The sequence below is a fragment of the Falco peregrinus genome, chromosome 10 (genome assembly GCF_023634155.1).
Source record: "Falco peregrinus isolate bFalPer1 chromosome 10, bFalPer1.pri, whole genome shotgun sequence".
Taxonomy (NCBI): Eukaryota; Metazoa; Chordata; class Aves; order Falconiformes; family Falconidae; genus Falco; species Falco peregrinus.
In genome coordinates this window covers 32,057,970-32,075,021 of record NC_073730.1, presented here as the reverse complement: position 1 = coordinate 32,075,021, position 17,052 = coordinate 32,057,970, and the positions used below count along the sequence as shown (strand labels likewise).

General features: G+C 39.4%; 1 protein-coding gene across 4 annotated transcripts in view; it reads right to left on the bottom strand.

Moving 5' to 3' along the window:
- Positions 1–17,052, bottom strand: part of PATJ (PATJ crumbs cell polarity complex component) — a 157,139-nt gene that overhangs the window by 54,083 nt on the left and 86,004 nt on the right. For all 4 annotated transcript variants that reach the window (XM_055815167.1, XM_055815169.1, XM_055815168.1 and 1 more), the window contains exon 28: positions 8,345–8,541. In XM_055815167.1, the coding sequence (XP_055671142.1) occupies positions 8,345–8,541 (197 nt within the window). The remainder of the gene's footprint in view (positions 1–8,344; positions 8,542–17,052) is intronic.

The following is a 17,052-nucleotide window of genomic DNA, read 5'->3' as shown; positions in this document are numbered from 1 at the left end:
ACCAGAAGAGGATGGGGTTGTAGCCTGCAACTCAGCAGCAACAATTTAAGCATTTCTCATCAGCTTGCTTAAAATTTCTTTAGAAAGTATAAATCCTAATTTGATTTTAAAAACATCCTCCTTCTCATACTGATTCCATGATAGACCACAGAATCACAGACTTAGAATGGATTTTAAAATACTGCATTTTCAACAACTTTGACTCCCATTTATCAATGAAAAAATATTGTATTAATAGCAAAACATTCCCAAGTTTTAGTCTAGATGATTATAAAATAGGAACAAATGCAGAGCTAATTTAGCCTTATTAGTAAGTCACAAATTAGGGAAATCTTTTACTCTTTTTCACAGATCCATAGAATAGTTTTTAAGTATTGTTCCCAGATTTTTGGAAAACAAGTTGATCTGAGAAGAATCATATAGGTAAGACAACAGCACAGATTTTGAGACAGACCCTCCTATACCTTACCTATAGGCAACTGGCAGTTTAGGAAAACTTGCTGTTAAGACTGTGCTGACTCCTCAGTTCTGCTGAAGGAAACAGAACTGATAGCCATGGAGACAAAGGACAATTTAAGGGCATACCACATCACTTCTGCTGTGATGGATCAAACACCTAAGCACAGCAGACACCAAATACTACAAAAAAATCAAATGCTGCAGTTTTCAGAGGGAAATAGCTTTGCTTTAACACAGTATGTGCTTCAGGACTTGTCTTTCTGTAGGAACTAGAAGTCTTCCCAGTTTGAGGAAAACACGATGACTACTGTCTCCCAGTGCCATGCTCAGCAAGTGGGACTTCAACAAGGACAACAGCATCTCTGAAATGAATATAGCCAACCAAAACCATACTCAGTATCATATCACAAAAATAACCTGCAGTGTAAAAAAGGAGTATTTAAAGCATTTCATTCATTTCACATGCAGGGCTTGCATTTAACACTGTGCTCCACCTCAGGCTGCCTGCAATACCTAGTTTCTTGGGCTTTGGCTCCTCTTGGTTAATGCCTCCCCTCTCAGAGGTATCCTAAGAGGATGCTCGCCTTTCAGCTCAGGCATTGCACAAACTGCAATCATGAAGATCACATGTAGAACATAAGGCAGATATGAATACCACAATAAAGTTAAAGAAAGTAAAAGCTGAGCTGAGTATGAGGGGAAAGAAGCCACTATGTCAAGAAGATTAACAAAACCCTTGAGCAGTTTCTTAGTTGTATCCTGATGATTTTTAGATTTAAAACTCAGCTGAAGTGAACACTCAGCAAGGTGGTGAAGGAAAGCATCCTCCCCTGACAGCAGGGAGTTGGACTACCAGAGCTGTCTTCCTTCAACTTTGACAATTTAGACTGGAATAAGCATCAAGAAAACAATGCGCTGCGGAAGAACAATTATCTACTTACACCTGAATACCTGTAAACATAAAACCTGAAAGTAATTCAAAGCTACATTTAACTTTGTATTTTGTGCAAAAAAGAAGGCAAAACTTTAAAGAGGAAGTAAAAAAAATTGACATTAACAGTATTTGGAGTTATGATATTAGTTCAGGTTCACGGTTCATCTTGTTCCATGTCTTGTCATCTAAGCAAGCACCAGAGGCTTCGAAGCATGCAGAATAAGCTGCTATTTAACTTTGTCAAAATTCTCACTCTAGACATCTTGATTATATTAATCCACCTCTCTGGAGCTGGAGTGTTCATACACCCTTCCAAAGTGAGCAGCCAGTTTAATTTCAATACTGCGATTTTTCCCTCCCACTCTTAATTTACAACATACTATTTACATTCACATTTGATATACCAATGCTGTTTAAAACAATAATGATAACGGAGCTCAGGAACAACTGACTCATGATTATAGAAGGACTTTTTGTTACTGAAAATGTTTGTATTGGATTATGGTTTTGTGTTGTTAGAAGATTTTTTCATTCAAGCAAGAAATAACTGTCCAAGTCTTATAGCCTTGTGTCACACAGGCTATTTGGTCATATTGGCAACTTCACAATATTCCCATCTTATTATCAATGTGTCAAAACAACATACAAGTTCATCAGTTAAATAAGGACAATGCAAGGACAAGACTAAAACCCTAACGCCTGATTATTCATTAAGATTGAATCGCAAACTATTTACCTACCAAGCTACTCGCTGTACAAAGAAAGAACCAAAATAAAGGTCTACGAGAGTCAGAGCTGGCAGGGAATGATCAGCACTGAAGATACAGCACCATGCCAACATTCCTAAGGGTTTAATATGGTGCTGTCTGCAACTGCCATGGTTGCAAAGACAGGGACAGAAGCAACATCCTAGGACACGCTTTGTTAATCAAAGACAAATTTAAAAATCTAGTAGTAAAAATGAATGCTCAGTTCCATTCTCGCATCAAGCTGAACTTGAAACTTTCAGTGAGTTTGTTGACTTAATTTCTCTAAGTTGAAAAATAAATTATTCACTGGGAATACTGTATGCTTTACAAATTGTTTGGATTTAGTTAAATTGCCATCAATTTTTCTAAACAGCAGACTTCTTAGATTAAAATTTATAGTCTTTACTCTGGCTAAATTAATCCTATTCACTAGATGTATCAAATAGTCCAAAATTTAATTAGCTGTGAGCTTGGTCTGTAAGTTATAATTATTTAATTACATCAAAATGAAAGGATAATCGAAGTAATATATCTCCACAAGGTTTTGGACTGTCCCACAGTTATTACAAGGCAGTATTAATTTTTCTTTCTTTTTTTTTTTTTAAGTCACTTTCTTTTGCAAAATAAATTGATGTTCTGTTAGCTTCAGATACCACAGTGATGAGCAAAGCACAAAAGCCTACTTAAAAATAACAAAAAAGAGAATTTCTAGGATTTCATAAGCAACTCCATTTTAAACCTTTCAAATTAAATAAAGTAATATGTCAGATTAATCGAATAGTACTCTGGGAGTCAAAACCTATAAATCTGTGCTTTACTGTTCTCATTGGAGATTGGAAAAGAAAAACAAAGCTTCGACTAAGCAGAAGAAATAAACTGATCTAAATCAACCTCAACTCTTCTTTAAATGTCTCTTTACATAACTTCTTGGAAAGGCAGCAGAGAACAGAGAAAGCTAAAAACAATGCTACAGGTACGAGTTCAGGTCAGCACACTTCAATCTTCAACATAACCCTAAATTGCTTTATGGCAGATTTAATTACATATCCCAAATGTACTATTGCCTTCACCTACGAAAGTTTTGTTTTACAGTTTCATACGCTAAAGTAGCAGAAAGCACAAACTCTCTGAAATCCGAACTCTTAAATTAAGAGAAAAAAATCTAAAGGATTGTTTGCTTCTCAAACTTTAATTTGCAGAAGAGAAACATTAGATGCCAGTATTTTTAAAAAGAGCACTGTTTTTACTATGTGGCAGTAACAGAAAGCTGTAAAATTAGTATCATCTGATTTTTATGAAAATCAAGTTAAATGATACCCCAAAGCTACTAAAAGAACTTGCATAGCTTTCCATAATAATTATTAGTACTAATGCATGAGGTTCCTTCTAACCACAGGAATTGTAGCATGTTGAGATACAACCAGACTCTTTGAAACAATGGGAAAAGTTTCAAAATTTTTTGATCAGTCAAATTATATAGACTGAAACCCCGTAAAATATACCAAACCCCCAAATGATAAAGCATGAGGAAACCAGTGGAAAGAAAAAATAATTAATTAGAACATGAATTCTTTCCTCATCAAATTTCTTGCCTGGCACACGTTCAAACATGTGCATCATCTAAAGTGATCAACAGACCATAAAACTCCATAAAGACAGAAAATCCCCATCCCTGCGCTGCAGTTCAGCTTTGCTGTTGGCTCAGCAGGCAGCTGACCTCTGCAGTTTCCCACCTAGAGAGTGCAGAAAGAGACAGGACAACAGAAAACTGCAGATTGCCTGCACCCTTGTGCACAACCAGCTTCCCAAATACAGCTCTACCTGCTTTTCGGTTTTAAAAATCACTGCCCAACATTAAACTTAATTGGTAGCCTGTATACAAAATACATGAAAAAAGGTTTTGTATCCTCCTATGAAAAGACCAAAAGGATGTTACCCCTCAATCCTTTCAGTAAATTAATCTAAGAACAGAAGCTACGACTATGGTATTTACATAGGAATAATAAAATAAAATCACCACTAGAGTTAATCATTCAAGATTACTCTTCTCACGTGAAAACCTCACTGTCCTTCTACTTTCAGATTACTGTCTGTCTTGAGGGGTAGTGCCACTTGCCTCATATCCAAAGTCACTGTCTTGACACAGGAAAAACATTAACAGTCCCACAACGAAAAAACTGAGACTAAAACATCAACACACACACCCCCATTCTAAAATAGAAGTGGCACTGTGAATTTGGCTGGGTAGGTCAATTACTTGGGCAAAATACTGATGTATCTATTATGTTATTGTAGCACAACTTACGTTTATCTAAGAATCTTAAAATGAAATAGCAATAAAAATACTTTTATCACAAAAACCATCTGGCTTTGAGCTGTGACAAAAATTGCACAAAAAAAGAATAATAATTTCCTTTCATGCAACAGTCCAGAATGGACAACAGGCAAACTTGTACAGCAACACCTGACTACAAAGACTAGCTTTCACTCTTTCAAGAAGTGCTGTGACCTCCTATAGCAAAACATCCAAGCGAGCAAAATCCTTCCACCTCCTGCCCCATTTTCAGCAAGGTAAGCAGGGACAGAAAGATGGCAGAAAATCCCAACATCAGTAATTTAGCATAACAGGGCTCTGAACAGCTTGGTTTATTAATAGAATGCTGTTGACTCTCTTATGGAGAGATAATAATAATAATAATAACAGGGTGGATTATTTAGTGTGAATAAAACCTACCAGCAGGACAGACCCATGCAGAGTTCATGAGCAGCAGGGCTTAACAGCACAGGTACAGCACCACGTGAATGCGCTGGGGCCATGCTGGGCACAATCAGCCACAGGACTAAGCCCAAACTAATAAGATAAGAAGCAGTGCAGACACCTGCACTAAAACAGCAAGAGTGCAAGGCAGGAGCACCACAGATGGTTTCTTTGCTTGGAAAAAGAACAGAAAAGCAGAACTTACGTCATGTAAAAAATACATTCTTTTGCACAGGGACCAGATTCTGACCCAAACAACTTTCTTCCACATATTAAAGCAGAATGAAAGGACCTCCTCCTTCAAAAAGCTGTTTTCCCCAGCAACTTACCCATCCAAAATACATCACAGAAGATGTATTAAAAAATCATGATTATATACAATTTTTTTATGTGACACTTTATGTATAGGCTGGATAGATTCTGAAAATAAGCCAGGATTGTGCCCTCAAACGACTACTGGTTTTTGCAGAATCTAGAAGTGAAATAATACTTCATTAATTCAGTGACAAAAGATTTTATGAATAAGGAGAGCTAAGCCCGTCTGGAAGCATCCCACATCCTTCAATTGAATCCAAATAGACTCCAGTTCAAAAGGAAAATGAAGAGGTAATATTTCTCTGTCTACATTTCCATCGCATTAACCTTACCCCCACCAACACCCGTGGGGAATAATCTGCACACACTGCAGCATCATCCACCGTTTTAATGGAGAAACACTACCTAACAAGATTCACTGGGGCGCCCCAGGACAGTGCAGAAATGCTAGAGGCTTCCTAAGATGTGAATCCCTTCTCTTGCCAATTCTGGAATTCAAAACTGATGCGTAATCAAAGATGGAGGTGCAAATACACCTAAAACATGCAGTTAGATGAGGGTTGAGAGTTGTCTATTTGCTGATGAACAGATGAAAATACTGGGGAAAATTACCTCAGATGCTTAGGAATTAAGTAGTTGTAAAGTCCCATAGCTTTTTTCTATGGAATACAGCGGGCAATGGCCAGCAGCTCAGTCTGCAGTTAGAGCAATTTAATAACTACACTCAGTGAAACACTACCCAAGGGAAGAGAAGTTGCTTCATCAGTAAAGACTGTCCATCCAGGTCTCTGAAAGAGGGAAAGATACCATGGGAGAGATAAAACACTTCTGTGACCAACAACCATATTCATAGTCTTTAATTTTATGTCTTTAATGGAGAAAACCAAACAATCTGGATTCTATCACTTCCTCACTCCTGAACACTTGAGTTTGCTGTTAATGCTCTTTCAATGTATTTTGTGTAAAAGACATCGCAAGTGAAGCCTGTTGATCACCTTGACCTCTGCATCACTACCATGGAAGTAGCATGAAAACATGTATGAGATATTCAAAAGCCTTCTGGACACAGTACTGGGCAACTGGCTTGAGATGGACTTGCTTGAGCAAGAGGGGTTGGACCAGATGACCTCCGGAGATCCCTTCCAGGCCCAACCATTCCGTTGCTGACCCGTATACCTCTTGGGTATGAGGATTCCTAATGGTTACTGAAATAGTTATTGAACCTAATGGTTATTGAAAAAAAAAACCCTGCCAGTGTAAATGCCCATTAGTTCCATTTCAATGCTATTCACATAACACTGAAATGCTTTTAAAAGACAAAGAAACAGAGCTGTGAATAATTGACCACTGGTGCGAACATAAAACGTCTGTACATGACTAATGCACAACCCATTCCTTTGTAATACAGGATGTTTTGACACTGGATACACACTCACTGGGGACCCGAATGAGATCATCACATCCTTTCATATAAGTAATCGCACTTCTGCCCACTGGTGACACACCTTTAATTTCATTGCAAAGGTAAACAAGAGAGGTTGTTACTAAAGTCTCTTTGAACTTCAGTTTATTTGAAATTCGGCATTTTTGAGATTGTGAACATCACTTTCCTTCCACTGAAGAAAAATATCATTTTATCTCCAACCTGACAGGGAAAGGAATTAGGGCAACACCATCACTTTGGAATATGCTACTTATAATATGGCTCAAGCATGCAAATCCCAAGACTTGAGATATATGTGATTAATCACAGATGGTGTCTCGTTTCAAGTACTGCTAGCAATGCTTAACATTAGATAAAACAAACACTGGAATGAATAACTCGTGAGATTTCAGAAAACTTCAGTGGATCTTTCTTTGTGGGAAAGTATTGATACAAAAGGCTCTACCTTTCCTCAACCAGGAACTACCTGGTCTATGACACACACAGAGGCAAACAGTACCATGAGTCCTCTCAACTGGTATACACCCAAAATTGGACAACTTTTTTTTTTTTTTTTTACCATTAGAACTGGGTGCCAGAGACAGAAAGAATATAAATTTGAAGAAGAAAGTAATTTTCCTACCCTACTTCAGTACAGCATAGACCTTTGTACCACTTACCACACTTAAAAAGAAAATAATAAACTTCAGATGGTATTATTAGAACAAAACAAGTCTTTCTTGTACTATGAATATTGAAAACCCGTAATTACGGAACTGTTAGAAAATGAAAAATGCTTAGACAATTCTGAGTACTCCCAAGGTATCCCCAGGCCATCAAATTGCTCTTTCTCAAGTCAAGAAATGTAAGAAAATAGATGGTTCTCTGATGGCACAGACAGTTGCTGAAAGATGAAAAAATCACAACCCATGGAAAGCAGTAGGTCAGCATATACCTGCTCTTTAGTGAAAGCTTTTCTCTAAAGAAGAGATCCATAGGGATGGTTGATTTTTTTAAACTGCTTAAGCAATCAGAACATGGGGTACCACTGCAGGTACTGCAGCAAAGTGCCATTTTGCCACAGCCAAAAATCAGATGAAGTGTAGGAAGTCTGTGTTTTCAATCTGAAGGTGAAGCAAGGAGATATGAGAAAAAGTGAAGACAAAATACCATACTTGCTAATGAGCTTTCTTGCCTTGTGGGTGAATTTGTGCCAGACACGACTAAAGAAAATAAGTATTTTAAGTTACAACAGATCAAAACAGATTACAGCATGAAATTTATTTTCAGGATGGGGAATATCCCTGTCATCTGTAAAAACACATATGGTAACTTTGAGGGGGTTTTGTTTTTTTTTAATGTAAGGTGTGAATTTCCCTGTAAAACCACATATGCACTACAAGGATAGATTTACTGTCCCCTTCCTGCCTTTCAACAGTCCCTCCCTAAGCATAGCTTGTGAACATGCTGAGAGCACAGACTTCACTGACAAGACATTAGTTTTCACAGGCCAATGATTTTTGTTTCACTGAAAACACATTTACCTGCCAAAGGCCAAGTTCTCAGTTGGCATAAATCAGCGTAGCTCCTTGCCTCAGCCACCTAATTTCATTTGCAGGCTTTATTTAAGGTTCAAATGATAGCTTCACATATGCCTCTCCCTCTCTCCATATGAACCCTGCCTAGTAGTTAAAGGAAACACTTACCTCTAGAAGTTCATCGCCAATATGCATCCTTCCATCTCGTCCCGCAGGTCCATCTGGATTGATACCAACTACAAAGATGCTCATACGAGAGCGGTCCTTGTTGCCAGCAAGACTCAGTCCAAGCCCATTTTTGTCTTTCTCAAGCTCAATAATGTGTAACTCTCCTGGTAGATCTGCATATCGTTGCCGGATTTTTTCTAGAAAGATCAAACATAAAATTAGTTACAACATAAAATAACTTACATGCAGATGTTCAAGGGCACATACAAATACGGTAGAAAGTGATGGCTTCTCAGCACTTAGTCTTAGTTAACAGACATCTTTTTCCACCACAGACTCTAAAATAGTATTTGCTGTGCCTTTATCGCTCACACAGAAAAGTGCAGCATCAGCGGCAAATACTATTCACATTAAAACGGCACTATTTTAGTTATTTGTACAACAGGCTGGTTCTAAACCAAAAATTTTTTGAAGGGAGGGTAAACAAGGGAATTCCAGAGGCACCTCAATCTTAGCTTACAAAAACAATCAATTTCAGGAAATTGTCATAAAGTTAGAGATGGTTAATTAACCACTGTGGGAAACTGAAATGCTTATGTTGCAAACATACTGCAAACTCACATCTCATAGAATCTTTTGCTTCTTTCTGGTGACTCAGGAATATGCTTACCATGCTCTGCTTAACGTTATGTACTACTGTGCAGATGACTACTCAAAGCAGATGTCAGTGACAATGTATATGAATGATTACATTTTAAAATGCAGCCTCACTTGATATTAAGGTAGTTATTTGTCTTTCATCTACATTTCAACCATTTCTGTGACAGAGCACAATATACTTCCGAAGTTATTTGGAGCACATTTCGTGTTTGTGAATGCTGACAGTTTGATCTGAATGTCTTTTCACCACTGGCCTTCTATAAATAATGCTAGCGAGGGTCAATCATAGGAAGGGTAATTCTTTTTTCTGTCTGGTTGTCCTTTGCAGATTTTAAAGACAGCTTCATAAGACGACCTGCCTCCAATGCTTCAGCTGGGCCACACTTAAAAAAAGCAGGTCAAAGTATTTTGCTGTGGCTGGATATCACCTTTAGTACAGAGCCCAAGGTGAAAGACACTGCTGCATTATGCATTAAGAGAAGAAATAAGAGATATATGTTGAACCATGCCCTGAGTCAGCAGTAGTAGCTAGATCAATATTAGCTACTACCATTCTACTGAGGAAGTGTATTTTAATAGTATGATTTAATCACTGTAGTGAATGTTCCCATGACAACAACAAGAGGGGAAAGACATGGGGAAGGTGAGAGGGAAGCAACTAAAAGTGAATAAAAACTGCTGAGAAGAAAGATGATGAAGTAGAGCTGTTCCTTCTACAGCTCCTGTGCAGGCTGCCAGCGTGATTGAGCCAAACTTAGGTCCACCCCAACAGTTCTCCTCTTAACAGTTCCAGCTGCAGCAGCCCTTGGTGCTTCACCAGACTGCTGGGATAGGGGGAGCAGTCACCCGTCTCCAAGACCAGATGCACCCAAGAGCATTACCTACACTCAGAGCAACACAGACAAGAACCAGCTCTCCCACTGCACTATTTACAGCGCAGCATTTTCCTGCCACACTGTGGTTTCCTCAAAAACCCCAGTGGTCTGGAGCCTAAAATCCTGAGCGTTTATATTGAGGGTGATATGTTATCCCCAGAAAGCTGTAAAGCCCTGCAGAGGTCTGCACAAAATCAGAATATCATAAAAAATTAGAAAACTCATTTGTTGCTATCAACTATATGCCAAAAATTCATATAACTGCATGAAATGCTAATCCATGTAGCTGCATAGTTCTTTAATATATTTCTTAACTAACGGGGTCAAAATGTAATTAGAGGTGTGTTTTGCTACTTGAATTTGGAAAGTATTTTTTTTCTGTGTAGTATGCAGAATACCTCCCACTGAAAATCAGCAAGAGAGGAAAGGTCTTGAAAACCATGCTTCTGAAAGTACAGCAGATACAAGCACATATGCAGCCACACATTTTATTCACACCACAGAGGTTTAACATTCTTTTCCCATTAAGTGAAGTCCAGACCTGAGGAGCGCTAAGACATTTTCTGCCCACCACAATTAGACAAACAACTCATTACAGCACAGCAAGTAGCTGCAGCATACTGTAAGAATATTAAGAACAGGTCATCAGCAGAAAAGATATTTCTTAGTGATTGCACTTCTGTGGATAAAGCAAAGAATCAGTGCTTTGGAGGGATGCTCTTGACTGATTATTGCTCTGCCATAGTTCCTTCCATTGCTTGTTTTACACGGACAACACATCTCACTTTCATTTGCTAGGAGCCAAACACAAGTCTAAAGCTTGTTTTCAGCAACTTGTACTCAGACACACAGAAAAGAGGTGAAGGAGCAAGGAGAATACACACGCTTAAGTGCTGCACAGATGAAGCCCCACAGCTTCAGAGACCACTTCAAAACTCACTTCTTGCTTATCATTAAAACTTCTTGAAATTTCCCAACACGAGCCCGATGCAGTAGCACCTCTATGACACTGCACACGGACACATCACTCCAGCCTCTACCTGCAGACAAGTGCCCTTGGAGACTACCAGCATCAGTAAGTCTGTAAACTCTTCAGTGTTTCCTCCTGCTGCAGCAGCCTAAAAAGAGTTTTCTCACATGGGAAAAATATTAGCTGTTCAGAAGTACATGTATGTTCCTGTTCCATGCTGGGCTGAAACTAAAAGTAAGTTTTAGTCCTCCAAAAACTAGTAGTTAGGGCAATTGCCTGGGATGAGACAGAGCTCCACTGAAGTTTCTGATCTGCTTACACAGGACCAGGACTGGAAACCTGGTAGAGCTGAGGCCCAGTTCAGCACTCCAACTGCACCAGTAATCCCCCACTGTGTGAGCAATTCTTTGGGTAATGAAAAATTTATCTGGGCAAAAACCAGAGAACAACTCCAGGGCTCATCAAGTTGCTTTATTTAAGAGTTTTATTTTGCTGGGTTTTTTAAAGGGTTTTCCCATCTGTGTGCACTGAGCCCTTCATTAGATTATCACATTAATTTACAAAGCAGCTATTTGAAATGGCTGAGGTGACTGGAGTGGTAAAATAGTGGGAGACTACAAAGGAAACAGCAAAGATGCTACGTGCCGAGCACCACTTCCAGCCCAACAGGAGGGCACCGTTACTGATTGCTGCCAGAGAAGACACAAGCATGTGTGTACATGTTCATGCGTGTAGGGACAAGCACGAGATACCCTGCTTTTAAAATCATGCCTTCCTTAGCAGGGCATGCTGTCTCCTCGCTGAACAACAGAAGGTTCTGGCTCTTGCATGCCCCACCTCCCGCAATTAAACACTTCCAAGGGCTGTCCTCACCAGCCAGCCTTGCAGTGTAAATGATAACTTGCTATTCCCAGCGGTGTCATTGCTTTACTCATCCAATCTGCATACAAATATCCTTTGGGCATCCAGCTGACTTCCTATAACATTGTAATCGTATTCTCTGTTTGCCTCTTAATAAGAATCTCAGAAGATTATTTTAAACAAGTATTTACTGCTTAAACAAACGTGCATCTAAGGCATCTTCTTTTTAATGCCTTTTTCAGCTGTTTTTTCTCCCCTCCAGCTGGTATCACTTTTCAGTTCTCTGCCTAGCATTGGGGAGCCAGTTAGCATCTGCTTTTGCAAAGAATTCCATTATCTGCCTTCATTACCAGATACTTTACACAAGGCAATTGTAATTCTGTTGTTGCTGCATTACACATGGGACACAGCATTTCTTGTTTTGGCACTACATGGAGTTGTTTCCACATTCGGTGACAATATGCCTATCACAACTTCTGCAAACATATCTCACCAACAATATTTAACTACCTAAGGCTGCATCCAGTTTCTTCTAAAAATATTATACAGATGTAACATGAACTAAAAGCACAAGTATATGCTCTAGTGATCACTTCTGCAATAGTATTTCCAAGTTATATTAGCAGACAATTACATTTCAAAGAGAGATCCTGGAAATGGAAGACAACGGCTTTCAAACAATATACTATTATGCTGCATATGTTTCCCTGCTTCAGCCACTATTCCCATTATATTAAACAGAGAGATAAAAGAAATAAATAGAGACAATATGGCCAGGATATTGGAGTTTGCATGATCTAGTATTGCAACAAATACACAATTTATCTCCATGGAAAAAAACAGACACCACTTCTCAGGAAGGCAAAAGGCTCTTTAAATTACAAAGGTATATAAAGCACTTGCAAAGGGATGAGAAGCCTGTTTCCCAAACCTGCTGAAATCTCCAGTTAAATGAGCTGAAAGGGAAGAGGTGTTTCTTGTGAAATTGGTGTCTCTGCATGTTGAAAATAAGAGTCCATCTAGAAAGGAAAAAAGAGTAAAGAAAACACTCTGGATGACTCAGCTAGGTCATTTGTTTTAGTACCAAATGCTCAATATTAAAACTGTCAAAAAACAAAGAAAAAGGGGGAAAAACAGCACAAAAAGAGATGACAGATGATATTTGTACATAGAAGGTGATACTGAGGATTTTACATCCCTCTTGCGTTACCTCAGATAACTATTAGCAACATATGCTGGCTTTTGGAGACTTTACAATGGTCTCATTTATCAGCCTGTGTTCATTTTAATGGTTTCAGCTACCATTTTTATCACATAGCACATAACACTGTTACAGTCTTAGCCTTTTCCGAGATTACTCTGCTCAGACAGCAGTGCTGCAGCATCACAACCACTGTTTTTCATTTAGTAATGATAGATATCAGAATGCAGCCAGCATCCACTACACAGAGCCAACCTTGCATATCAAACAACTAATTCCCTTCTTGATTTCACTATAAACACTAAAAAACCCCCCAAAAACGTAGGAAGTCCCTTGAAAGCAAACCCTAGAGCTGTGAAGACACCACATCTAATTTACTGATTACAATTTACAAGAACCTAAATAAGCATATTGAAGGGACCATAATTGAACAAATGGGGTTTAGAATTCTCCCACTACTAATAATATAATAAGCTTATTGTTTTAATCTTCCCACTAGCCCTCTATTCGTCTCCAAGGAGGTAGGCAGTTCTTCAAACCTTATCTCAAAAACGATACACTCGTCTGTTTTCATAAGCTTTAAACTGGAAAATAGAAAGTATTTCTGTAACGCTTTCTTAAATTCCATAAAATCATTCCAATTGTTCTCTCAGCAATCAGCATGCATGAGAAAAATAGGCCAGTTGTAGTCAAAACTAGCAAATTTAAATGGAAGAGCCAGAGATTGTCATGACCAGTCCCCCTCACTCAGGGGGTGAGAGAAGAGGACAGAGCCTGCTGGGGCTCACCTCTTTGTAAATGCTGTTATCTCCAAACCTGTGGGCAGGGAGCATCCCTGCAGTGGGATGGGGCAGCTAGGGGTTCCCCACCTGATCCAGAAACTCAGCACCCTCTACAACCTCTCTTTGACAGCCACACCATCCCTTTGGCAGCACTTTGCTTCACATACACTGCTTGGAAGTAATTTACCAAAACTGAAGCGATGATTTACACAGAAAAATAAAACCCAGCATCTCTATTATACTTTGTCATACTTCAGTTAACACTCCTCACCCGAGCCCATGTCTGTCATATACAAGGAAGAGAGAGAGAGAGAGAGTGAGAGAGAGAGTGCTTCATGGCTGTATCTCTTTCCTTCCTCCCCAAAATACTGTGAGCCAAAATAGCACATAACTTTTAAGTACATGAGGGAGAAAGCATGCACAAGGTGCCACACAGACAAAGCCTTCTCTACATGAACAGCTGAAGTGTGGGCTTTCATACTCTCATTAACACAACTCACCCAAACTCAAGTGAAAAACAAGTGTGCATTAAAACCTCACGAGACAACATTCTTACCCTAACTTGAAGACTGCCTCTTCTTTTTTTCTGTGAAGGATTCAGGCTATTATTTGGGATCTCCAACTTTCTTCTCTTCTAACTGCTCCCCTTCAGCTCAGGCTCCCATTCCATTTTGCTCCTCACCATGCAAACACTTGCAGCAGCTTTTCAGCTCACACAAGAAAAGTTTCCTTCTCTTCTAATGCTTTCCTTACATCCCACTTGTCCCTCACATCACTCTTTCTACTACTGGAAGGTTAAAACTTCTGCTAGTGATTTTTAATCAATCCAGGAAGAAGGGTATTATAAGAGTCTCAACAATCCACTTCAAGTACCATTTCACTTTGTTCCTGTGAGCAGGTGACATTTAGAAACAGTCATAGTTAATTTTTTCTTCCTATAATCAAGAAATTCTCACACCCAAAGAAAACAGCAAGAGAAGAAAGTGACATTTAGCCCTGGCTTAAAACCAGGGTAAATGCAGTCTGTAACAACAGGGAGCATCTCCAATACTTGCACCATCTCATGTCAACATTTTGAACAAATGGAGTTCTTGACAGCAATTTTTTCCTTATTTCAGACCCAAAGCTTCATTCTAAAGCTACAGTTTCATTACGTAACATTTAAGTTCTCTGAGGAAGAGATAATGTATGTTTTTCTTTTTTAATTAGGTGACAAGGACATTCGATGACAAGGAGATTTAGTGAAATTGTGGTAAGCAGAGCATCCTGATGCTAATAATTGCTGATTATAAGGGAATCTGCCCTCCCCTGCACACAATACTTCCACTCATTTGCCTTTCAAATGATGCATTAACCCTCATCAAAGCACTTGGGTTTCCTCAGAAGTGACCTCCTCTGGGTGCTGTGATCTCGCAATCAGTCACTCTGGTGGAGCACTGACGCTGAGCTCAGAGTGCCTCTGCACCAGCTGACAATCCCACAGTCTTACAGGCTTTGGAGGAAAGGACTGGCAAAACCTGCCCATGTGTTTCTTGCCTGTTGCCCCAGGACTGATAAAACTGCTTGTTTCCTCTAGATAGGAGATACACCAAATGGGCTAGCTGTTGGACCATCATACTGCCACTAGTTGATTAAATACTGTCATAGCAATAAAAACATTTTTCTTTTGATAAAATCCTCTGTGAAGATACATATAGTTAAGTGCAAAAATATATCACATCACGGTTGATGTTTGGGCCCACTGAAAGGCCCAACTGAAGGTATTCTGAACTAATTACATCCTTAAAATGTAGGGTAGCGTCAAGACAGACCCCATTTTTAAGCTGTTGAAAAGATAACTGAGAAAAATCCCATTAAACAAATACTCTACTGTATAATATTGCAGTATATTACACTGCACCATGCAGTTTAAGTCATCTAAGGCCAAAATACTACAGTCTTCAGAGCTTTCCAGCCCGCTTGGTGGTGATGGCACCAAGCAGCCAGAGGTAAGGCTCAGTTATCACAGCCACCAGGCTCACGCATGCTGCGCCTCCTGAGAGGAAAGCAGTCTTGCTCCTACTGTGCTGAGGCTTGCCTAACAGTTCACCAGGAAGCTGGGATATGTTAACAGTGTAAGAACATTAGAAAATACTGATTTCCATCTGCAAGGTCTCAAGGAAATTTGAAATAGCTCTGAACACACATTGCTTGCACTTCTGGCCTGCTGCACGGCAGCTCTCACCTAGTGTTGACATGCCCACCAAGTGTCAGTGATCTGTAACGATGCACGACGTGCACACACAATATCAGATTGCCAGATGCTGTGACAGATGATATTTTAGTGGCCAATTTTACAATGCAGTTTTGGGAAAAAAAAGAGCATCTCACAACTGGGATAGAAATTTCTTTTCTAAGGCAATCTTTCTGGTAGGAGCAGGCTTTCCAGTTTGCTCCTGATCACATTGCTCTGCTAGGATCTATAATCCATTCCCTACATTTATATTTAAAAGCTGCTTGTTCACTTGATGGAAGAGCAAGGGTGTCCGAGACCAAACAAAGAATACTGGGGAACTCTAATCCATTGGTTTTCTGCTTGGTCTCAACCCAAACAAATTAATATTGTGAACATTTAAATTCTTCCTCCCTTGACAGTAATACAGCATAACTTGATCTGACAGTTTCATCTTTAAATAATGATGTTCCCACAAAGCAACTGGCATAGTCATTACCTTGGAATCTTTCTGCACTGAACTCTAATTAAAGAGAACAGTATCAGAGTATTGTCAGAAACTGAAAATCTGTTACCTAACAAAGGCTTTTAGGAGACTGAGCATCAACTTTCCCAGCAATAAGTAGTTGTAAGAGGCAGCACATAGGACAACTCAGAAGCCAAGGTGATGAGACATCTCCTGCATAGCGATTCATTCTTAATTCAAGAACCTGCAATGACAGCCTGAACCTCCTCCATCTAAAGGGGGACAGGATGAGAAAATGGGGAGATTTTTGGACTTAACAATACTTTTTGATTGTTAATCTACAATTAGATTACAAAGATCTACAGAAAATTCTTAAAGGAAGGTCTTCAGGGGAATTGCCACCATTTGTGAGACGTAGGGGAAACCGCCCGCGTCCCCTCCCTGCCGCTGGTAAAGCTTCAGACAGAAGCAACCAGTTGCACTAAGAAGCCATGAAAATAAAAAAAAGACTAAGAACCTGGTTGTGGAAGAGCAGGTGAAGAGGAGGAAATGATGCTGTGCAGCTGAGATAAGCGATGGTGGCGAGGAGATGGCAGGAACAGTGTCCCAACTTAACATGATTGCTTGCTTTGCCCATGGCAGCGCTACCTTGCAACACAACAAAGCTATGTAACAGTGTGA